The sequence below is a fragment of the Berghia stephanieae genome, chromosome 3 (assembly GCF_034508935.2).
Source record: "Berghia stephanieae isolate SIO BIC M18660-M18661 chromosome 3, UCSD_Bste_1.3, whole genome shotgun sequence".
Taxonomy (NCBI): Eukaryota; Metazoa; Mollusca; class Gastropoda; order Nudibranchia; family Aeolidiidae; genus Berghia; species Berghia stephanieae.
This window is the reverse complement of record NC_088362.1, coordinates 29159058-29185416: the sequence shown is the minus strand read 5'-3', so window position 1 is coordinate 29185416 and position 26359 is coordinate 29159058. Positions and strand designations below refer to the sequence as shown.

At 38.8% G+C, this 26359-nt stretch overlaps 1 protein-coding gene across 2 annotated transcripts in view; it reads right to left on the bottom strand.

Annotated features, from left to right (window-relative positions):
• Positions 1-26359, bottom strand: part of LOC144967491 (uncharacterized) — a 618402-nt gene that overhangs the window by 35371 nt on the left and 556672 nt on the right. For both annotated transcript variants that reach the window (XM_078904810.1, XM_078904811.1), the window contains exons 9-10: positions 1273-4071; positions 572-840 (exon numbers count right to left, since the gene is read on the bottom strand). In XM_078904810.1, the coding sequence (XP_078760936.1) occupies positions 572-840; positions 1273-4071 (3068 nt within the window). The remainder of the gene's footprint in view (positions 1-571; positions 841-1272; positions 4072-26359) is intronic.

Sequence of the window (26359 nt, the reverse complement as noted above, 5' to 3'; positions counted from 1 at the left end):
GGACCAACACACGAAACTATAATAATATGTTATAGATAGAATGAAGTTGACGTCACTCAGGTCTTTGTTATTGTTTTTTGCCGGTGCCACTCCGCAATGTTCAAGCTCCTCTTCGGGTACTTTTTTGTTCTTTTCATTGAGTAAATTTCTTCATGGAATGCATAAGCGACACCTAACAATGCCGCCGGTCGGCGTTGTTTATTTATTCATTTATTTATTTACTTATTAATTTATATATTTGTTAATCCATTTATATATTTATGTGTTTGTTTATGTTTTTGTTTATTACTTTTATTTATTTACTTCTTTGATGTTTGTATAGATAGATCGAAGTTGACGTCACTCCGGCATTTGTTATTGTTCTGTTTTTTTGCCATCCAGGTTTATGAGCAATTTTCACTTAACTGTATTAACCAGACTATAAACGTTCAAGGTTACACATAGTTTTGTGTGTCGGGGTCAGTTATACTTCCGGATGGCAATGTTGTGAGCTTCTTAGCCAAGCGCACACTATCTATAAATAGTATTCGTTTATTCATTAACTTATTCACAATTTGAAAACGTCACCCACCTTGAGAATATCCCCATCAGACATGTAGCCAGAGACATAATCGTACGAGTCCGACTCCGAAGCGTAATCCCCCTCGCTCTGATTTCCGTTCCCTGCGCTCTGACGCCGCATCCCCGAGTGATGCGCTGGTCCCTGGGGGCCCTGTTGCTGGACGTGGCCCGAGTAGAATTTGGGCCCGCTCTGGTCACCAAGAGGCCGTGGCATACCCAGACCTTGCGCACTTCCGCTCCTGGCGGCGTACATGGCGGTTGTCGTGGGTACGGAGATGCCTGGTGAGAAATTGAAAACAAAGACTTCGAATTAAAGAAAGTTTCGTATAATTTGAATGGCGTTGTACGGTTTACTGATGCTGGCGGTGATGGTGGTGGTTATGGTGATGATGGTGATGATGATGATGATGATGATGATGATGATGATGATGATGATGATGGTGATGATGGTGGCGGTGGTGGTGGTGGTGGTGGTGATGATGATGATGATGGTGATGATGATGATGATGATGATGATGATGATGATGATGATGATGATGATGATGATGATGATGATGATGATGATGATGATGATGATGGTGAATGAGCAGTCAGCAAAAAAAAAAAAAAAATTAAACTGATTCAAAACAAGTGTGATAATAAATAATGTTGCTAATGAAGATGAAGAAGGTGACAAGAATAACAACAGCTGCAACAACGACATTTACATACCTGGGATGTGGAAATTGCGATTATTAAAGCCTCCATAACCCGTGTATCCACGGAAATATCCATAAGGCAAAGCTCTCATGATGGGAGGCATCGGTTTGATGTCCATTGCCTCGCCCTGGTCGTCCAGGAATGGGACCTCCTTCTCCTCCTTGTCTGGCGTGAGGAAAGTCGTTTCCTTACCCGACTGGTTCACGTCACCATCTCCCCCGTTCATTTTGTTGTTGATGGTTTCCGTCCGGACCTCCGCGTCGAACGTCGTTTCCATCTTCTCACCAGAGCGTGGTTGGACAACCGCAACATTGCTTTTTGTGAGGTGAGTTCCGAGCATCTTAACCCCTAATTTTGGCGAATTTACAACTGGATTTGTGTTTGCAAGGTTCAAATTTGAGTCTTTCAGTCCTGGTTTGTTTAAGCTGCCGGAGCTAAGATCTTTGGTAGACCCGGATTTCGAGGAGGATGAGTCTGAGTTGAGTAAATTTTCTTTGCTGGAAGATTTGGATCTTGATGACTTTTTTGGCTCCTCTGAGGTTTGTTTGTGGGACGGGCTGCTTTTTTCAAGGACCTTTTCAGGTGTGCTGGCTTTGTTGTTGGTTTTGGTTTCGACTGAGTTTTTGTTTTGGGAATTTATAGAATGATTGTCGTGTTTGGAGGTGACTGATGGAGATGACTGGGGGCTTGGCTTATTTGGAGTCTGGTTACTGGAAGTGGCTGGAGTATAAGGGCGAGGGGTGATTGTCCGATGTAGGACCGATAAGTTGGTTTGAGTATTGCTGTCGGATTTGCTAGATTTTCTGACGGATGAGGGTGATGATGTTGATGAGGATGAGTTGTTGCCAGCAGTTGAAGATTGTGCAGCGACTGTCGGTTTGACCACATTGACGGATGGAGACTGACCGCTCGTTCCGTATCGGCCGAGACTCGGGCTCATCATTGGAGATTGAGGAAGGCGTTGTTTGTTGTTGGATGATGATGAAGACGAAGGTGCGGAGTTTGATGATGACGAGGCGGAGCGTGAAGAAGAGGGGTGTGTCTCCATATTGACAACTGGAATTGTGACAGGCACATAATGAGACGCCTGAGCTGTGTTGCTTCTAGGATGGGAGTTGCTGTTGAAGGCACTTGCTGCTTGCTCGGAAGTTTGGTGTTGATGTTGCTGTTGCTGCTGCTGTTGCTGATGTCTTTCAAGGCTTTGCATGTTTACTCGGGGATGCACATTGTGAACGACAGGGCTTGATGGGACACGCGTGCTTGGCGTGGCGTAGCCAGGGTTGTGGGCGTAAGGCGGAGTGTAAGCTTGAGGCGTGTTGTAAGGTTGGTTACCGTGGTATGGAGAGTAGTGTTGTTGTTGCTGTTGTGGAGATTGTTGGGAGTAACCCGGATATTGCTGCTGCTGTTGTTGATGGTGATGAGGATGATGAGGATAATGTTGCTGCTGCTGGTGGGGGTGGTAAGGATGAGGAGGCTGAGGATAATTCGCATGTTGCTGTTGCTGCTGCTGCTGCTGTTGTTGTTGGTAGTTATAATGCTGTTGTAACTGCTGCTGGTGATGCTGAGACGATGATGAAGATGACTGTTTTGATGAGGAGGAAGCGTTCTTTGATTCTCTCGGATCACCAGATTTAGAGCTAGAACCGTCTATCTTTCTACCTTTCTCGTCTCTACTCGATTTGCTTATTGATTTACTAGAGCTAGGTTTAGGAATTGCTGACGACGATGGAATATTTGTAGACGATGACGATGATGGTATGGATGACGATGATGAAGGCGTGTTTGCTGATGACGACGATGAAGATTTTGCTGAGGATGATTTACCCGAGGAAGACGAGGATTTTGGTATGCTAGTCAATCCTCCAATCTTTGATGCTTTTTTAGAAGATGAGGAGGAAGGTGACACGGGAGTCGGACTTGCTGTAGCGAGCCTGGGGTCCATGTGTCGAGGGTCAGATCGATCTGCTCTTGAGGAAGATGATTTTCTGGGCTGACTCGGGGAGCCATTTCTTGAAGACGGCACTGACTGACTAACACCACCTGTTGGGGGCCCTAAACCTTGGGCGCTGGGTATCGGTGGCGGTACGGTCTCTGGAGGGTCTTTCTTTGAAGAGCTGAAGGCTCGGGCTAGAGAGGATTTCTTCCCGCTTTTCCCCGTTGATTTTAGAGAGGAGGAAGGATAACTCACGACGCCTGTAGCACCAGCAGCTGCTGCAGCGCCACCTGGCGTACCATGATGAGGAGAGGAAGGACCGGGAGCAACGCCTTGAGAAGGGACAGTGTCAGAAATTTGTCCATTTCTGCCAGATTTTGACGAGTCATTTGTGCTGACTCTGGAAGAATCTGCGTCGGCTCTGGAGCCACCGGTGGCAGTTGTGTTGCTACTAGCAGCGCTTCCACTTCCTGATTTGGAGGCACTTTTCGCGGCACTCTTACTCGACTTATCCTTCTCCTTGTCCTTATCTTTGTCCTTGTCTTTGAAGAATTTGAATTTGTCCAACATTGAGTTTTTGTTGGACGACGACGGGGGTTTGATCGAAGAAGGGTTGCTTTTGTTGGAAGAGGTCGATGTTGTGGAGCCCGCGCTCGTTCGATTGGACTGTTTATCGGCGAGGTTTCCACTGCGAGATGTAGGGATTCCACGTCCGTGAGGTGTCGGGATTCCCGTGGAAGCTGGAGTTGGGATACTACTGTTGTTGTTGTTATTGTTGTTGTTGACTGTCGCCCCTGGGGACGTGGCTCGAGATGGGCCTCCTCCAGTGTTATTTGACGACCCTCCTCCTGCCCGCAGAGGGATCAAGGAAGACGGACCTGTAAATACGAAGAAAGGAGAAAAAATGTTATGGTAAAATAATAATTATTATTCTAATAGTAGTAGTAGTAGTAGTAGTAGTAGTAGTAGTAGTAGTAGTAGTAGTAGTAGTAGTAGTAGTAGTAGTAGTAGTAGTAGTAGTAGTAGTAGTAGTAGTAGTAGTAGTAGTAGTAGTAGTAGTAGTAGTAGTAGTAGTAGTAATAATAATAATAATAATAATAATAATAATAATAATAATAATAATGGGGTCGAGGAATGAGTTCATTTTAAAAACAAAATTTAAATAATTTGGCATTACAAAAAACTATACTATCAACAAGGATAGCCTCTGAAGTCTCTTACGAAGGATACATCTGATTATTCATTCCATTTTCGATTCCATCGTCTTTCCACACACACACACACACACACACACACACACACACACACACATACACACACATACAGACACACAAACACATACATGTACACACGCAAATATCCACACAAACATACATACTTATATATAATATATATATATATATATATATATATATATATTTATATATATATATATAGAGAGAGAGAGAGAGAAAGAGAGAGAGAAAGAAAGAGAGAGAGAGAGAAAGAGAGAGAGAGAGAGAGAGAGAGAGAGAAAAGAAAGAAGAAGAGAGAGGGGAATGAGATAAGTAGGGAGGGAAGGAGACAGACAGTCTGTGAGATACACAAATATAAATGGATGTTTAGATAGATACACATATTGAAAGGTAGATGAATAGATTGATTTATAGTATGGATATATATATATATATATATATATATATATATATATATATATATATATATATATATATATATATTACAGATAGATAGGATAGATAAATATATAGATTTGATAGATTGATAGAGAGAGAGAGAGAGAGAGAGAGAGAGAGAGAGAGAGAGAGAGAGAGGGAGAAAGAGAGAGAGAGAGAGAGAGAGAGAGAGAGAGCAGGAGAGAGAGAGGGAGAAGGAGAGGGAGAGAGAGAGGGAGAGGGAGAGAGAGAGAGAGAGAGAGAGAGAAAGGGAGAGAGAGAGGGGGGAGAGAGAGAGAGAGAGAGAGAGAGTTGATGGTTGCAAGAGAAAGGCCGGAAATTATTTGAAGAACGTGTAGGGATCGAACTTTTACAGGGCAATTTAACACTTATATGTGTGCCATAGCTGTTACTGTTCTCACCGTTAATCGGTATGAGAAATGTGCGGTTATGAGATCGGACGCGGCCAGGAAAGAGTTAATCACACTGACTATTTTATCGAATGTTCTTCTTCTTCTTCTTCTTCACCTTCTCCTTCTTCTTCTTCTTCTTCTTCTTCTTCTTCTTCTTCTTCTTCTTCTTTCTTCTTCTTCTTCTTCTTCTTCTTCTTCTTCTTCTTCTTCTTCTTCTTCAAGTACCAAGTCTGTGCCAGACATCGGTGATCATGGTATACGGTACGCCATTCATCTCTCTGATCAGATAACCTCAATAAAACTAATATTACTCTTCTCTTTCTTTGTCACCCAGCTGTTCAAACTTTTCAAATATGTTTTTCTTGGTCTACCTTAACTCTTTTTACCTTCTATCTTTCCTGTGAGAGCAAGATGTTCAATACATTTATTTAGATTTAGGTGCCCTAAATTATATTTGTCTTTTTCTTATTGTACGAATTAGTAACCTTTTTGTTTCAGCTTGTTCTAATACTTCTAATCGAATGGTACTTTATCTTTATTTATCAATGACTCAGGAGTTACCGACCATAATCAGGGGGAGGCGTATGCCTATCCAAGAAATATAGGAGCTCATACTGTAACGTATCCTTGATGGGCCTGTTGCTGTCGGAGTCCCCGCTGAAGGACACTCTTCTAGGTGTGGGCAACACGATGTTGTGAGTGGAGGATTCGTAGGGTTTAATCCTCATTGGCTGGCAGTGTTTGGATTTGGAACGCATTGTGATGATCCTCACATTAATATTTTCACTCGTAAGTTCCTTAATTAGTCACTCTATGAACCTTAATGAAAAGGTATTTTGATGACGTTGTAGAACTATCAGGTATTGAGCGAAATAATTATGACATAATTACATTACATTGTCTATGCAACCCTAACATCTAGCCTGCCTGCACTGGAGTAACGAAACACTGAAGACGAATACGACACGTCCCCATGACGTGAGTACGATGAATTAGCACTCTTCACACAACAATAGATTGAGTTAAAAGTATATCAAAACTTAATGACCTAGCCACCCTCCAATGAGCGTGTACAAGATTCATAACAATTCCAGAGCTGCTAACTTGAAATTTCTAAAATTCGTGAAAAGTTTCAAAGGGAAAAAAGGGTTAAAAGTCACTTTAAATAATTTTATAAATAAATAGTTTGCCTTCAGTAAAATCTTAAAATGCTCCAAAATCCTAAATATAGTTTCTAAGCATCAAACTTTCCATTGCAACAAGATTTATTGAGTTAAAGAGGCGAATGCAGTTCTCTGGTTGGAGCCGAAAATTCGTGTACGTAATACTACGAATTTTTCGTAGTACTAGACAGGTCTGCAATTTAAACATTTGATTCGTCATGCAACACAATATCAAAGTAAATACAACCAAAAGTTGTAGACTGCAAAAAACCGTTCACAAAAATATATTAAATTAACTGTTTCAAAGAAGAAAAGAAAGAAAAAAATATTAAACACGGGAACGATCTGGACTTAAAATCACTTTTTTGTTCGGCTATGTAGTCTTGTGGTAGGACACCCGCCTTCTGATTGGAAAGTCCTGGGTTCAAGCCTCGTTCGGCGCATAATAATGTCCGTACTCAGGTGTAAAATTAATGAGTACCTGGCCGTTAACAGAGTGTTCATGAGTGTGATGTTATATTAGTATGCCAAAAGAAGCGTTTGATATATAAAGTAATAATGCTTGGGCGGATTCCCGCGTCTAAGAAGACGTTGCGAGATAATACCCTGGGCATACAAAATCTGTAATAGAGTGACCTCTATTTCCTTTCCATGTCGAATATACTTTCGCATGATTTAAAAGACAGTCAGCACACAAGAAATCACCACAAAACCAACACTACACTTTCCACGTATAGAAAATTAAGAAATTAAGAAGCAGGCACCAGTGTAAGATAAAGATCTGAACAAGTGTGTATGAATGAAAGGTGCCAGACAAAGCAAGAAAGAAAAATACAAGAAGAAAACATATCCCAAAAAATCAGTCGACCCCGACTGGGGATCGTACATCAGACCTTCTGATTACCGGTCAGACGTGCTCCACACTAATCTGTCGTGCAATGGTAGCACGTCTGGCCGGTAACCAGAAGGTCTGAGGTTCTATCCCCAGTCGAGATCGACTGATTTTCTTTTTTTTTTGTATTTTCTTTCTTGCTTTGTCTGGTATCTTTCATACACACTTGTTCAGATCTTTAATGTGTAGAGATATACGAGTATCGATAAATTATTTTTAAAAAGATATCTCCACTTCTATTCAATCCAATCCACGTCGATAAATGCCCTTTTCTATGGAAACGTTCTAACTCTGACTTCTGTGGTAACGAGCTGTTCCTTCTTTTGTGATGGTAATACATATCATTAATATAATATTATGCATGATCCCGAGTACCAATAGGAACCATTAATCATACTACATAATACTGTTACACCACTATCACAAGCAGACACCATCGGTCCTCAATCTGAAGTTGATGAAACAAACATAATATTATTATTGCAAGAGCAGCTCTCCTTCTGCAACAAATATTTGAAACTGTTCACGGTGAAAGAAATTTACCGATAATCATTAATCACAGCGTGACTAAACGCCTGTTATCGCAAAGAGTCTTCTGAACAACAAACTCCAAAATCCTTCAAAGACTCCAAATCATCAATAGCAGCGAGCCAGAAAAAGAAAAGAATTAGTCATAAACTCAAAATCCGGGCCGTCGCAGCATGTAAATCGGGTTTTAATTTTCGGTCCACACACACAAACACGTTATAACAGTTAGTAGCAAGCAGCAACAATACAATGTCCTCAGCTACCCTTTGGTGACAGGGGATCTAACTCTAACACTGCTCAAACGCCGTGGTTTGTCATCATCAATACAACCGGTGTCCGTAAAATCACACACTCACGTAAACAACACACACACACACACACACACACACACACACACACACACACACTCGAAAAGATGTTATTACTCACCCCAACCCAAACACCAATCTGCTACAGCCGTGAGTAGTTATAAACCGCTAACACACAACTAAGACGACGACGACGGCGGCGACTAACTACTTCTCCTTTGAGTGTCACTCGCGTTCCCAGGTACAATCAACACCGGGCTGCTGGTACTCACGACACTTCAACACACGTGCTGTCTGTCCTCGACGGTTGGATGGATGGATGGAGGGAGGGATGGATGGATAGATGGATGGATGGATGGACAGATGGACAGATGGATGGATGGATTGAGAGTTTGGAAATGGGAGACTAAGAAGGAAGAAGGGGGGGGGGGGGGGGGTAGTGACAACACGTGCTGAAATGCATCGGATTATCGGTAATTCCCGAAGACCGGGTGTCTAATCGTATTAACAAAGAAATCGGTTTGAGATTCGGAATATTATTTTAGTGTGTAGAATCGATTTCGTTAAAAATTAAATAAGAAATCGGATAAAAATTGTTATCAAACTTTCTCTCTGGACAAGTTGCATGAGTGTAAAGTATTTTCATGGGAAGGAGTGTCTTAATTATACTTTAATTGGTTCTGTATATTTTTAAAGTATTTTACAATTGAAAAAAAAACTAAAAAAAAACAACATTATATTGTTACACGAATAGTTTATAAACTGTCATAATATAAACAAATATTATGTGACCAGTAGTCTAAAACGAGTATTTTGTTGGGTGAACCTGTAGCATAAATTTAAACTTTGACAGCAATTTAAAAAGTTTGAGCTTACAAATACGTGAAGGGAACGAAGTTGATATCACTCAGCTCTTTGTTGTTGTTGTTTAGCCAGCTATTTTTATGACTACTTCTCACGAAATTCTATCAATCAGACTATAGATGCAATGCGTTTGGCTAAGAAACGCACAACATTGCCAGCCGGAAATATAACCGATCAACACCCAAAACTGTGTGTAACTTTGAATGTTTATAGTCTGGTTGACTCGGGTCTATATTATTGTTTTTTTGTTGTTTTTTTTTGTTATCCGCGTTTTTGAGTAATTCTCACTAAACTGTATTCACCAGACAGTAAACGTTTAAGGTTGCAAATAGTTTTATGAGTTGGTCCGTTATACTTCCGGTTGGCAATGTTGTGAGTTTCTTAGCCAAGCGCATACCATCTATAGATTTTGAGCTACAGTATGGCTAGGTCATTTGACTGAAGTAGCTGATATTGCCCGTCACCCCACCCAGCGGTAACGACGAAAACTTCACAAACCCCGAAACTCAAACGTACCCCAACCTTTCTCATCTTTTCCTTAAACTTTCTTTCTATTCTTTGTCTTATTATTCCCATCCAGGCATTCTTTCCTTCCACGTCTTCCATCGTAATTCCATCATCACCATCAATGTTCTGGGGCAAGCATTGTCCTCGCGTACCCTTTCACATTGTGTGTGTGTTCTGTTGTGTGTGGTCGCTCGGAGCGTGTCGCTGATGTTGTCACCCGACACCTTCTACTACCCCATACGGCCTTGCTCGGTTGGGTGGACCACTTCAAAAAGAAAGGATGGTCTGTCAGCTTCCGCTGATTGCTGCTACAGCTCCGAGCTACGGCCTGGCTTCACCAGCTGCCGTGGCCATAATTTGTCCTCAGAACGTCGAGGGGTGATTAAGATATTGCTTTTGCAACCTTTGGTTGGTTCGTGTTTTCTGGTTTGTTGTCAAATGCAGCCGTACTCTGGAAAAACCCATAATATTTCAAATTTGGTAGAAAACTCGCCCTTCAAATATCGATCGATTTAAAATGACCCTCATCTTGGCAAAAACTCTCAAACCTGGGACTTGCGGAGTCCGAGGTTTGAGAGTTTTTGCGAAGATGAGAGTCATTTTAAATCGATCGATACATTGAAGGACGAGTTTTCTGGCCAAATTTTAAAATATGGGTTTTTCCAGAGTACGGCAAATTGGTGGCTGTAATTAGGTGGCAGTGATTTGTGGTCGGTGTTAGAGTTGAGGTGAGAAATTATTTAAGGGTAGTAGTAGTGAGAGTGAGCTTGAGTATATGGCGCAATATCCACTAAACGTGCTCAAAGCGCTTTACAAGGGGTCAAGAGGTCAATGTGACAAACAGCAACACGCAACATGTAGAACGAGACATGACGCCTGTATAGTATTTTTTATTCCAACAGAGACAATGCTGTTGGCTTCCAGGTACTCATTTTACACCTGAGTACAGTGAAAGGGGTGGTGGTGTGGTAGTTTAAAGTGGTAGAACACGTTGATAACAGCACATTCACTCCATATTCAGAGATGCCTTAATGTATTCAAAACTATCACAACCTGCAATTCACAACACATTGATTCATCGCTACATTTCCAAAGAAAAAAATACGATAGAAAGGCCCAATCAATAACTTTTATTATCATAGCAGTAACAGACAGCAGCGTGTAACACGAGTAGTCGTACTAACTGTTGTAACACATTTCACACATCACTTTTAAGATGTTGCATTGAAATAAACGGAATTGCTATAAAAAGAAGGCGCCATCTTGCGCAGTTGCTCGGTTTCTTTAAACACGACATGCACCGCTGCGCTCTCGGGTTGCTGTGTTCTACCATTCACGAGATCTATGACCAATCGAGAATAGTAACAATGTAATAACCTCGAATACAGTTCACGACTTTTACTCACTATGAATTTTACGTTTGATATAGATAGCATGCGCTTGGCCAAGGAGTTCACAACATTGCTATCCGGAAGTATAACGGATCAACACACAAACTCTGTGTAACCCTCATCGTTTACAGTCAGGTTAATAATAATAATAATAATAATAATAATAATAATAATAATAATAATAATAATGATGATGATGATGATGATGATGATGATGATGATGATGATGATGATGATGATATGATGATGATGATGATGATGATGATGATGATGAGAAGAAAAGAAGAAGAAGAAGAAGAAGAAGAAGAAGAAGAAGAAGAAGAAGAAGAAGAAGAAGAAGAAGAAGAAGAAGAAGAAGAAGAAGAAGAAGAAGAAGAAGAAGAAGAAGAGGAATAATAATAATAATAATAATAATAATAATAATAATAATAATAATAATAATAATAATAATAATAATAATAATAATAATAATAATAATAATGCTGAAAACTTATATAGGGCAAAAACTCCGAGACATCAGACTTTAAGCGCTTAAATTACAAATTACTTTGGCTGAAACATACTCATTCACACACACAAACATACTGCCGTTGTTTCTAAAAACAATGCAATGTTAACCAGTTAATACAGTTTAGTGAGAAATACTCATAAACGCGGATGGCAAAAAACAATAACAAAGACTTGAGTGACGACAACTTCGAACTATTTATATACACAATGTATCATATTGTTTCGTTTTGTGGATTACCCGAATTATGTGTAGGCCACGTTATAGTTTACCTCTTTGTCACGAAAGGCGAATTGTGAGATGTGAGGATAGCATCTAGTCCTTCAGAGCCATTAGGCCCATAGAGCCGGAGTTTATCCCGGTTTCTATTGTGTGAAGGGATAATAGCAATTGCTTCCTATCCTTTGGATAGGACGCTAGTTGCCTTTAGATACCCTGTAAAGTGCATTGAACACATTCAATTGATTTTTTTTTTTTTCAAAAACACTTTGTTTTTCAGATTTCAATCTCACCCCAGCGCATGCTCCTTATTCTTTCAATTTTATTATTTTATTTAACCAGTTATCACAGAGCATGTCGATTTGAAGGAACATTGAATATCAAATTTAAATCAAACGAATCGTTTGATGTGTGTGTGTGTGTGTGTGTGTGTGTGTGTGTGTGTGCTTGGATTATTCAATGTGTGTAAATACGGACGGATATAATATGTAATCAAACGAGCGTGTTACGAACGTGTGCTGGACCGAGGCATGTCAGGGAGAGTTCCTTTGAGGTTCAAGCCGAGCGGTCTGAGCACCTGAACGTATTGGATGGCGGGGTGCGTGCGCATGTTTGCTCTTGGAGAATTTTGACAAATATTAATTATATTACCGCAATCGTTGCAGGATGTTTGTCATTGAACAAACATAAAATGTATTTTATGTGGGATATCATTCAAAACCAAGAACACGTCTCTCCTCTCTCTACATCCCGTTGTTCTCCTCTTTCAATTTAACTATTACTCTCTCTCTCTCTCTCTCTCTCTCTCTCTCTCTCTCTCTCTCTCTCTCTTCTCTCTCTCTCTCTCTTCTCTCTCTCTCTCTCCCTCTCTCTCTCTCTCTCTCTCTCTCTCTCTCTCTATCTATCTATCTATCTATCTATCTTTTCCCCTTTCTTACTTGTTTTCCTTTCGAAAAAGATGGTAGCAATATCTATTTATATCTATCTATCTTATGTTGTCTGTCTGCCTAGCTATCTACCTAACTGCCAACCCTTCTATTTATCTATCTATCTATCTATCTGTCTATCTATCTATCTATTTATCATCTTCTTTCTTTCTTTCACTTACACACACACAAACAAACACACACACACACACACACACACGTTTTTTTTTTTCGGTCTCTCTTTTTCTCTCCCTCACTCAAACATTTCACATATAACATAAAAAATTCCACACTATACAAACATGGGCAAGCTCTCCCTCTCTCTCTCTCTCTCTCTCTCTCTCTCTCTCTCTCTCTCTCTCTCTCTCTCCACACTTCTCTCCATCTCTCTTTCTATCTCTCCATCTCTCTCTCTCTCTCTCTCTCTCTCTCTCTCTTTATTCATCTCCTATCTATCTATACAAACTACACCATTGTTGACTCGCAAGATAATAAATTGCGCACTTAAAAACCTTTCCCCCCTACCTCCATCCGATGAAGGTAATTTGAAACTCTGAGACACATTGGGTGCCCTACCTATTCACTCCCATTGTTCCGTGACAACTGACGGTGAAAAGGGAACAAAATAGATGGAAAAAAATTTACCTACCCCAAACAAAGACGCCTTTCTGTTTCAATCTTCTCCACCAGAATTACATGCAGCTTCTTTATTCTTTATCCCTTATTTCTTATTGCAAACATGAGCAAGCTCTCTCTCTCTCTCTCTCTCTCTCTCTCTCTCTCTCTCTCTCTCTCTTTCACTCTCTCTCTCTCTCCCTCTCTCTTTCACTCTCTCTCTCTCTTTCTTTATTTCTCTCTCTCTCTCTCTCTCTCTCTCTCTCTCTCTCTCATCTATCTATCTATTTCTTTCTATATTTTTCTCGCTCTACTCCCCCCCTCTCTCTCTCTCTCTCTCTCTCTCTCTCTCTCTAGGTAGCTCTCTCACTCTTCTTCTTCTTCGGCATTTTCTTCGTCTAGCCCCACCCATCTCTCAATCATTCTTTTTGCCCCTTTCCTATCCAATTCTTCCCCCCCCCCCCTAACCCCCACACCCAGTGACTTCTTATATACTATCAGTAGACAATGCCCACACCCCATAAACACACACACACACACACACACACACACACACACACAGACACAAACCTCACCCCCACCTCCTTCCTCTTCATCCTCCAACATCACAAAAACGTTTCATCCACCTCCCACCCCACCACAGGAGCCCTGTTATCACACCGTTATCACAAAGGGACCGTTATCTTTTTCCCTTTGTAAAAACCCCGAGTGACGGATAAGGCCAGGGTCTGAGGTCGACAGTAATAATTAAATTTAACCATTTAATTGTCGTACTCTGGGGGGAAAAAAACCACCCGTATTTAAAAATTTGGCCAGAAAACTCGTCCTTCAAATATCGGTCGATTTAAATGACTCTCATCTTGGCAAAAACTCTCAAAATTTGGGACTTCGCGGAAAACGCGAAGTCCCGGGTTTGAGATTTTTTGCCAAGGTGAGGGTCATAACTCTCAAAATTTGGGACTTCGCAGAAAACGCGAAGTCCCGGGTTTGAGAGTTTTTGCCAAGATGAGGGTCATTTAAATCGACCGATATTTGAAGGACGAGTTTTCCGGCCAAATTTTTAATTACGTTTCTTTCCAAAGCACGGTAGTTAGCTGGTTAAAGACAAACCGCTCTCAAATTCCGGCAAGTCGTGACTCACAGTCATCATCACTAAGACTTGTTACATTAGCATGAAGACTAACAATATTATCATAATCACAATACGCAGACATTCAAATTGAAACCATATCAGATTTCTAGAGGCGTTTTGAAAAAAAAAGACATCAATATGTGGCCTATCGCTTCAAATCGGTATCACGTCAATCGGAAAGTGAAGTCTAATTTTGAATATAATATGGCACGGGGGGGGGGGGGGGTTACATAATTTCTACTTCGTGACAACTTGAACTAAATCTGTCAGCTTAAGACGAAGTCGGGGTAAAGGGGGGGGGGGGGGGGGGGGAGGATGATAGACGATTTTTTACTACGTACCACTTTTGCCAACGTTAAAAATACCTATGTCTGTAATATCGTAACTGGTAATAAATTACACATTAGCTTTCCATATGTCACTTTCCTTATGTCGTAGCAATTGACACCTGCCCAAGCTCACATGGATGTTAATAGTTTATGTGTACTGGAGAATTTGAGCATTTGTATAGCGCAATATCCGCTAAACGTGCTCAAAGCGCTTTACAAGGGGTCCTTAGCCAATTGCACACTTTACAAGTAGGACGAGACATGACGCCTGATAGCCGATTTTACATCTTTTTTTCCGACAGAGAAAACGTTTTAAACGTTTAGGGACACATTTTTCACATGAGTATGGTGACAGAATGTAACGGGATAACCAAACGGAATCTCATATTTTTAAAATTACTTATATTTCTTATTGGAGGCATCTTTTTACGTCCTTCTACGCGAGGCTATGTGGTCTTGTGGTATGACACTCGCTTTCGGATCGGAAGGTCCTGGGTTCAAGTATCGCTCGGCGCATAGTTGAGCCCGTGCAAAGACCTTTACTCACATTCTCACGTGTAAAATGAGTACCTGGCCGTTAACAGCGTTGTCTCTGTCAGAAAAAAAAAATGTAACAGCGCCTAACACGCGTTCTACATGTTACGTAATTGCTCTTGGTCTGGGAACCTTTGTAAAGCGCTTTGAGCACGTTTAGTGGATATTGTGCTACTATATAAAAATATCATGACCCGTTTTACATGTTAAAATGTTGCTGTTGGGCACATTTAATGGATATTGCGCTCTATAAAGCTCATTTCTTTTTTTTTTAATGCTCAAGTTTTCTTCAGTGTCTCAAAAATGATGAATCGCAGAGTGTTGATAAAAAAAGCCCTCTCCGATGTACTTCAAAATACTTATCAATCATCAAACGCTCTGCTTGTCTATCGCCTTTGTATTATTCTATTTGAAAAAGAAAACAAACCCCGTTTTATTTAAAAAGGAAATACAAAAGCCTATAGATAGTAAAAAAAACTCACAACATTGCAATCCGGAAGTATAACGGACCAACACACAAAACTGTGTGTAACCTTGAACGTTTATAGTCAGGTTAATACCATTAAGTGAGAATTACTCATAAACGCGAATGGCAAAAAAGCATTTAAAAAGACATGAGTGACGTCAACTTCATACTGTCTATAACATCCGTTATAATCTAAACCACAAAAATTCCCCGAGGAAATGTGTGTGCTATAATATACATATCACAGCCTATCTTCGTCAGCGTCAATTTGCATATTCATTTCCTCTTTTAGGAAGAAATTCCGATAGCTCAGATGGTAGGGCACTCGCTTCATTCATTCATGGACATGAATTGATCCCTACTGATGTATTTCCCCCGACAGCAGTGGTTGAGTAGCTAGGTGGGTCTAGTAGAATATACTTTGCGAAAATCTAGCGTACTATCCAAATGGAAGCAAGCAATTTCCATTGTCTATTTCATGTATAGAAGCCTATACCCAGACTCTATGAACAACCCTCCCCCTCGTTAAAACTCAGTGCATTTATTTAAAAAATAAACCTATTCATACTTTATTTCTATTCATAGTTTAAGAACGTGTGTGCCAAACATCCTTCTTTATTTATCAGGTTTAAAGTCAATGAAGCCATTACATTGCCTACCCCAGCCCCGCCTACCTAGACATGAAAAAAATTCGTAGTTTTCGGGGCTTTTAACATATCAGACACTAGAACTTCTACTAAAAATTACCAATTTGTCATTATTATGTTAAAATATTGCTTTTAATTCCCTTATAGACTAGCATAGCTACGGCAACAAAACTGATTTCAAGAAGTTTTATTGTGTCAAAGATCTTTATATAATTGTCAGTTTGGAGCCAAAAAATCTTTAGTTCTACGAAATTTTCGTAGTTGTGGGAAGGTCTGGCCTACCCAACCAGTGGCGGGCACCCAAAGGTGTTGAAGGTGCGATAAATAATATAATATGAAATATTTGAGATGGTGTTGGGAGATAAAATAACGCACAAAGGGGTGCCTTCGCCCTACATGTCCTTGTCCACTCGCCGCCACTGACGGAAGGCACTGCATGACGACGGGACAGATTTCATGATAAATCCAAGGACAGACAATCACTACCCAAACTACATTTTTTGTTATATTTCCTTAATATAATATAATATATAATACAATATAATATAATATAATATAATATAATATAATATTTTATAATATAATATAGTATGATACAAACAATACAATACAATACAATACAACACAATACAACACAATACAATAAATATAATATAATATAATATAATATAATATAATATAATATAATATAAATATATATAGTATGATACAACACAATACAATACAATACAAAACAATATAATATAATATAATATAATATAATATATATAATATAATATAAATATATAATATAATATAATATAATACAATATAATACAATGTAATGTAATGTAATGTAATGTAATTAATATAATATAATATAATATAATATAATATAATATAATATAATATAATATAATATAATATAATATAATATAATATAATATAATATAATATATTACTGACCATACCCGAAAGAAAAATGTTTAAAAAACGATAACTTCACATAAAATCCGTAAACGTTTTGTTTTTGGGTTAAAAAGGTTTTGAGCCCAAAAAGTTTCTTATTAAGTAAAAATACAAAGTATATGTAAAGCTGTTATATTCATTTTTGGGGGGTTTTTGTTTCATGTTTTGACGGTGTAAAAATTCACGGCTATAATCTTTGTTAGGAACAGATGCGATAGACAATAAAGGAAGGAGAAGAGAGTTTACACTGACGTGCACGTATTTGCAGGTCTGATAACGCAATTCACTGAAGAAAGAAGAGAGGAACAAAAGATGTGAGCTGGTGACAAGAAACAAGTTGATTAATTAAAGACATGAAAATATCGGATGGTCAAAAAATACCCAAAAATAATAATAAGCAGAAAAAAACAGAATTCCCTTTATTCATCCCACAAGGAAAATTTATCTTTAGGGTCTATTCCAAGGGAAGACTTAAACGACCCAGGCGTTAGCCGCAGTGCATCGCCGCAAACTGAGTTAGAGCGAGGTGACTTGCTCAAGGCCACACAACGCAGCGGGTATTCGAACTCGGTACCTTTCGGATACGTAGCAAAGACCGTACCGTTGACCCACGCTTACTCATCAGCGCGTAAACAAAGAGATTTTACTTAGAGTCTTTGAGTAATCATTCGGAGCTATTCGGGTTTTATGAAGCCGGAGTTTTTTCCTCATTTCTATAGCGTGAAAAGGAACAACAATAACAACTGCTAGCTACCCTTTTCATAGGACGTTAGTATATCTCTATAGCAAAGTACTTTCCGCCAGATCTAACAAAGCCCAGCTACCTAATCACTGCGCCCTAGCTCGATTTGCGGCGCTGAACTGCGGCTGACGCCTGGGTTATTCCAGTCTTCCCTTGGAATAGAAGTAAGTAAGTAAGTAAGTAAGTAAGTAAGTAAGTAAGTAAGTAAGTAAGTAAGTGAGTGAGTGAGTGAGTGAGTAAGTAAGTAAATAAGTAAGTAAGTAAGTAAGCAAGCAAGTAAGTAAGTAAGTAAGTAAGTAAGTACGTAAGTAAGAAAGTAAGTAAGTAAGTAGGTAAGTAAGTAAGTAGGTAAGTAAGTAAGTACGTAAGTAAGTAAGTAAGTAAGTAAGTAGGTAACTAAGTAAGTAGGTAAGTAAGTAAGTAAGTAAATAAGTAAGTAAGTAAGTAAGTACGTAAGTAAGTAGGTAAGTAAGTAAGTAAGTAAATAAGTAAGTAAGTAAGTAAGTAAGTAAGTAAGTAAATAAGTAAGTAAGTAAGTAAATAAGTAAGTAAGTAAGTATGTAAATAAGTAAATAAGTAAGTAAGTAAGTAAGTAAATAAGTAAATAAGTAAGAAGTAAGTAAGTAAGTAATAATAAGTAATAGTAAGTAAGTAAGTATAAGTAAGTAAGTAAGTAAGTAAGTAAGTGTAAGTAGTAAAGTAAGTAAGTAAGTAAGTAAGTAAGTAAGTAGTAAGTAAGTAAGTAAGTAAGTAAGTAGTAAGTAAGTAAGTAAGTAAGTAAGTAAGTAAGTAAGTAAGTAAGTAAGTAAGTAAGTAAGTAAGTAAGTAAGTAAGTAAGTAAAGTAAGTAAGTAAGTAAGTAAGTAAGTAAGTAAGTAAGTAGTAAGTAAGTAATAAGTAAGTAAGTAAGTAAGTAAGTAAGTAAGTAAGTAAGTAAGTAAGTAAGTAAGTAAGTAAGTAAGAAGTAATAAGTAAGTAAGTAAGTAAGTAAGTAAGTAAGTAATTTTATAAATGAGTGCAGTAGTATAAATAGTTTAGGTAGTAATAAAAGTGAAGTAGTGAAAAGTAAGTTATTTTAACAATGAGTTTTTTCCGTAAAAAGTTCTTGATCTTGTTGTATTTCCTTTATGTTGTTTGTATTTTTCTTTTCTTTGTTTTTTTGTTTTTTGTTTTCTTTTACAATCCAGAAATAGATGGGGGGGGGGGGGGGGGGAGGAGAGGAGAGAGAGAGAGAGAGAGAGAGAGAGAGAGAGAGAGAGAGAGAGAACTTTGAAGAATAAAAATAAAGCAGGGGGATCTTTATTTATTTTAAAACAGAGAATAACATTTTATATAAAGAATAATAAGGAAGTTGTTGTTATAAAAGACGAAAGGGACGGAAGCGAGCAAGAGTTGTCAAGGATGGGGCATGAGCGTCCTTCACATAGTCTGTTCTGCTGTACTCTGGAAAAACCCATATCTAAAAATTTGGCCAGAAAACTCGTCCTTCAAATATCGATCGATTTAAATGACTCTCATCTTAGAAAAAAAAAACCCTCTCAAATCCGGGACTTCGGCGAAGTAGTCGAAGTCCCGGGTTTGAGAGGTTTTTTTTCCAAGATGAGAGTCATTTAAATCGATCGATAATTGAAGGACGAGTTTTCTGGCCAAATTTCTAAATATGGGTTTTTCCAAGGTAACGGCAGTGTTGAAGTGACCGCTGGAAATTACAATTGTAGTCAAACACCTGCTCTATAATCTGTCTGTTCTCTCTCATTCTATCTCTATTCCTTGAATCTCTCTCTCTCTCTCTCTCTCTCTCTCTCTCTCTCTCTCTCTCTCTCTCTCTCTCTCTCTCTCTCTCTGTGTGTGTGTGTGTGTGTGTGTGTCTTTCTCTATTTTTTCTGCCTAACTAGCTGTCTGTGTCATCATCATCATCATCATCATCATCATCATCATCATCATCATCATCATCATCATCATCACCATCCATCACCACCACCACCACATTCATCATCATCATCATAAAAAACAACAACTCTTCATATAGCTACATTACTCTGATTCTACCCAATCTGCCTAACACACAAACCATAGTATATCTATGATAGAGACCACCATCATAGCAGGATTAACACGAATAGGTTATCAGATACACGGTATGGACACAGCAACCATCTATAGAAATGGATACAGCCTTGGGAAGACGGGGATTAGCATGGGTATGGATGGATGGATGTGTAGATGAAGTACAACGCTGTGTAAAAACCAATAACCACAACATGTTACTCTAGATTGCATGCGCTTGGCTAAGAAGTTCACAACATTGCCATCCGGAAATATAACGGACCAACACACAAAACTGTGTGTGACAATGATCGTTTGTAATCAGTTTAATATAGTTTAGTGAGAAATACTCATAAACGTGGATGGCAAAAAGTAAAAAGTAAAAAAAGCAATAACAAAGACCTGAGTGACGTCAACTTCGAACTATCTATGGATAATATGCGTTTGGTTAGAATCTCACAACATTGCCATCCGGGAGTATAATGAACCAACACACAAAACTATGTGTAACCATGAACATTTATGGTCTGGATAATACAGTTCAGTGAGAATAACTCATAAACGTGGGTAACAAAAAGCAATAACAAAGACATGAGTGACGTCAACTTCATTCTATCTATATTATCAGACCTACCAACTAATACGAAAAATTCGTAGATTTACGAAAAAAAATTGTCTCCAATTTGAGAGTGTCAAGAGCATCTCCAAGTCAATAAATACTTATTGAAATATAGATAGAATGCGCTTGGCCAAGGAGTTCACAACATTGCCATCCGGAAGTATAACGGACCAACACACAAACTCTATGTAACCATGAATTTTTATAGTCTGGTTAATACAGTTTAGTGAGAACAGCTCACAAACGCGGATGGCAAAAACAATAACAAAGGCCTGAGTGACGTCATCTTCGAACTATCTATAAGTTGATGTCAGACTACATAATTTCAAAGGTTTTGAACTGTTATTTAATCCGTGTGATGGGTAAATTATTGATCTATAAAGTTAACTAAAGCGACTTCTACTTATACCTCCTTAAACAACGAATATTAACACTTTCATGGAGGCAGCTGCTCTGCTCTAGGGAGGCCTTCCGAAAGCTCCTACATCCCCAGTATTAATGTTCTCGTTGGGGGTTTGGGAGGGGGAATTTTTTTTTAATGTTTTAGTAGGGAGTTTGGGAGGGGGGGGGGAGAGACTTTTGAAAATAATTTAGAAAGTTTCCCGCCTCCCAAACTCCCTACTCGAACATTAATACTGGGGATGTAGGAGCTTTCCGAAGGCCTCCCCTGTTCTATATGTCTCACAACGGGTGTGTCAAAATAAAAACAAAACAAAAAAAAACAAAAAACAAAAAACAACAACAAAAACCATCAACACAAAAACATAACCAAACTAAAACAAAAAACAAAAACGAAATGAAGCACAAATACCCCCCTACCCACCTTCCCACACACACACCAACACCTACCCACACCCTCACAGGCGATCACATGGCGATCTATCTACTGGATATAACGACGGGAGAAATAACATTTCTTAAAGAAACTAAGTTTCGTGTCGAACGTTTTTTTTTTTAGCCTTTAACTATTTAAAATACATGCAGATTATCTATACTCACCCCGTGTCATATTTTGTATCCCAGATAATCCAAAGAAATACGAGTGTGTTGCTTCTACTGTCACTAAATTTTGAAAATCCTTACTAGTTTAAGAAAGTAGTCCTATTTTTGTTGTCTTTTACCAGAATTATTTATCACAATCTCTCCTTCATTCTGTCTTGTAAAATTGTCTCCTCTCCAATTTAATCACCACGACAGAAACACACCACTATGTCCACCAAATTAAAAATAAATAAATTAAGGAGCAAGTACCGGTGAACGATAAAGATCTGAACAAGTGTGTATGAAAGGTGCCAGACAAAGCAAGAAAGAAAAATACAAGAAAAAAACAAACCATCCCAAACAATTTACCCCGACCGGTTTTTTTCTTCTATTTGTCTTTCATACTTTGGCACCTTTCATACACACTTGTTCAAGTCTTCACTATGTCCACCGCATATCATCATTACTGCTTCATAATAAATAAATAAGAGGAACCATTAGCCATAATAAATGATAATATAAAGCGACTCGCGTTTCTAAATGCTCCAGAAATGAAGACATAACGAGAATATTAATAATATAGATAGTATGCGCATGGCTAAGAAACTCACAACATTGCCATCCGGAACAAAAACGGACCAACACTAAAAACTATGTACAACCTTGAACGATTGTAGTCTAGTTAATACAGTTAAGTGAGAATTACTCATAAACATGGATGGGAAACAACAGTAACAAAGGCCCAAGTGACGTCAACTTTGTTCTATCTATAACTAGCCTATGACTATCAATTTTTGAACTGTACCTACACTGCTCATTAAAAATCCTCTACGAGACGAAATAAAACCAGTCGAATCACTTTTAAACTTTCCCCTCATCACTTCATGTTACTGATAACACTTTCAATAACTTCTGTTGTTTAGATTATTTTTAGTTTTGGTTTGTTTGTTTGTTGTTGCTTTTATATGTTTGTTTGTTTTTTAACCTAGACATTTTTTTCTTGATCGTGTCTAGACTGTTGAAATCTGAAATTGGATCAGTTTGACAGACGTTGGGCAGGCAAGGTGGTTGCCAGATTATTTTTACATAAAATGCCAAACAATTCGTAGAAAAATTCCAAATGGTCTGAAAAGAATGTTAAGTGTTTTTTTTATGTCAACGTTAGTTAAAATTAGTATATTTTATGTAATTACTGTGTATTCTTCTCTTACATAAGTAAAATTATGGCAATTCAACCCCCCCCCCCCCCCTTTCTAAAACCTTCAAGACTAATTTATCCATAGCAAATGGCTTTTAAAAAAATAATAATTAAAAAAATAAATAATAATAATAATAATAATAAAATAATAATAATAATAATAATAATAATAATAATAATAATAATAATAATAATAATAATAAAAACAAACCAAAAACACCCAGTTTTTTGGGATTTTTTTTATCTGGCATTAAAAACGTCATATTTGGTAAGTTTAACGGTGGGTGGTGGCGGTGATGGTGCTGTGGTGGTGGTGCGATTTAGTTTTAGTGAATGGGGCACCACCACCTTATCATTATTTTCCCGTTCATTAAAACTCGATTCGACTTAAAACTGTGAAAATGTAATGCTATCAAGATTGATGCATCTTTAAACTCCGCCACCCAGACAGACGCCATGTCTGGTGGAATCACAGGAGAGAAGGAAGGGACGTTCAATCAAAAACAACACGAGACTACACAGACAGACAGTCAGTCGTCTCGGGTGACACAAAGATGTCGCTCACATGAGAACTGCTGCCTAAATCACCAAGTGTCCAAAGGTCTCGAAACGGTATTATGTCGGGCTGAACTCGATGCTTAAAATTTGAATTTACAAAATTTGTACTTACAAAGTTGAGTTTTTTTTTTAAAGGAAAGAAACTTGAGCTTTTATAAAGCGCAATATCCACTAATAGTGATCGAAGCGCTTTATAAGGAGTCCCTGGTCAAAAGCAACACGAAGATGTAGAACGAGGCAAATGACGCCTGTTAGGCAATAATATTACAATTATTTTTTTTCCGACATAAACAACGCCGTTAACGGCCAGGCAATCATTTTACACCTGGGTACGGTGAGAGAATGTGAGTATAGAGCCTTTTCCAAGGACTCGACAAAAAGCCGAGCGAGGCTTGAACTTGAGACCTTCTGATCCGAAAGCGAGTGTCATACAACAAGACCACATAGCCACAATGATGAAGACAATTTAATGTGTAGTCTTCTTTGTGGGTTGTAAATCTGGTTTCATAAACTCCCGAGCAGAAAAATCAGGTTCCCTTCTTTTTATATGTTGACTTTACACTCAATTTGTTTTTGTTTTTTTTGTTTGTTTTTTTTTTTTTTGTTTTGTTTATTTGTTTTTTTCTTGATTTTTTTTTTTTTTTTTGCCTGGTTTAATTTTTTAAAAATATAAAATAGAGAGAAGAGAGAGAGAGAGAGAGAGAGAGAGAGAGAGAGAGAGAGAGAGAGAGAGAGAGGGGAGAGGGGGGGGGGGGGGGGAATGTGTATGTATGAATGACACACAATACCGCTGAAAATGAATAACATTAAGCATATACAATCCATCTTTGAAAATTACACACGCACTGTGAAACAAGATTCGAATTTCAAAACCTCACATCATATTTCAATAGATTTCCACAGAATGGCGCACGGCGAAATAAATAGATAACTACACATCTTACAACATAAACAAAACACGACTACACGACAACATTTAAGCATTAGCAACCAGTCAGTCACTTAACCCACCTACGACCCACGACCCACAGCCGGCACTTTTATCTTCATCTTCCAATTATCTTTCATGGAAACTCCGAGAGAGGTTACGAGAGACCCGACACCGAGTTTAGAGTCCCAAATAGCAGTTACAGTCTATAGCAGTCTGGCGACTATGTTTCAAACCCTCACGTATATTATTAATATTGTCAAACAACGGTAACCGATAAGGCATAGATAGTATGCGCTTGGCTAAGAAGCTCACAACATTGCCATCCGGAAGTATAACGGACCAACACACAAAACTATATGTAACCTTAAACGTTTATAGCCTGGTTAATACAGTTAACGGGGATGGCAAAAAACAATAACAAAGACCCGAGGGACGTCAACTTCTTTCTATCTATATTGTCAAACAATGGTAACCGATAAGGTATGCAAGTGTGTGTATGTGTGTGTATGTGTGTATGTATGTGTGTGTGTATGTGTGTATGTGTGTGTGTGCGTCAAATCCACAAACTACGTAGGACTGAAATCATTGTCTGAGTACGTGACATTACAATTACAGTCCAGAACGCAATATTGGGGTTTAATAATATGTGGCCCATTGTCTCAACCTGGTTGTAAAAAAACCAAATCCTGGGAATTTATAAATTGTGCGGCTATGTGGTCTCGTGTATGACACTCGCTTTCGATTCAGAAGGTCCTGTGTTCGAGCCTCGCTCGACGAATAGTTGAGTCCTTGGAAATGGTTCTTTACTCACATTCTCTCGCCGAACTCAGGTGTAAAATTATGTGTACCTTGCCGTCGACAGCGTGGTCTTTGTCGTAACAAAAAAAAAATCGTATTATCGCCTAACAGGCGTCATGTCCCGTCCTAAATGTTAAGTGTTGCCTTTGACCAGGGACCCCTTGTAAAACGCTTTGGGCACGTTTAGTGGATATTGCGCTATATTAAAGCTCAAGTTAAAAAATAATGAAATCACATAGTTATACAATAACATATTAATTTTAGGAAAAAGATAGATTGTTCGCGGCAAACAGCTCGAACTTGTTGACCTGTTGTCTTTTGAAGAGCGTCATGGAATTACAACAGGCCGGCATTGTCAGGTCGTGGGGGCTTGTCACGTGACACGCACGTCACACGCGATTCGCGCAATCTATCTTTTGTCAGGAGTCAAGAGTCAAGGAGAGAAATGATAAGGCTACACTTGATAACATTTGTATTTATCACTCTTGATAAGTATTACCCCGTTAAAAAAAAAACAACAAAAAAACTAAAGACGCATGAAAGGGCTATTTTTTTTGTTGAAGGTGGAGGGGCAGGCTTTCGGCTGGGTTGTCGGATCGATGTTGTTATGGTTGTTATTATTGTTATTAGTATTATCATCATCATCATCATCATCATCATCATCATCATCATCATCATCATCATCATCATTATTATTATCACTGTATGTACTAGCGTCCTATCCAAAGGCAGCTAGCAATTTCTGAATATATCATTTCACGGGGACCACCAGGCCTCCAGCCTCCAACAGCCGGCCATTTCACTGATACCACCAGGCCAGGCCTGGTTGTCATTACACTCCGTGTTTTTATTTCACGGGTAGCCGACTGGCGTTGTCTTGTCAGAGACTTGGGGGGGGGGCCTCTTGAGACACTCTGATCTTCCTTATTCTATTCCTTTTACTATGTAAGATGCTCTCTCTCTCTCTCTCTCTCTCTCTCTCTCTCTCTCTCTCTCTCTCTCTCTCTCTCTCTTTTCCCATCATGTTTAAGGAGAGAATAGATTAGTCTTTCATCAACCTCCTGCATCGAATTGAAATTTGGCTTATTGATGTAATGGATGAAGGCTCCGATAGCTCAGTTGGTAGCGCCCTCGCTTCACACGCAAAGGTACAGAGATCTATCCTGGGTGAAATCGGGATTTTTTTTCCTGACCCCCCCCCCCCCACCCCCTTCCACCCGCCCGAACTCGCCCTGTCCACCCATCAGTGATT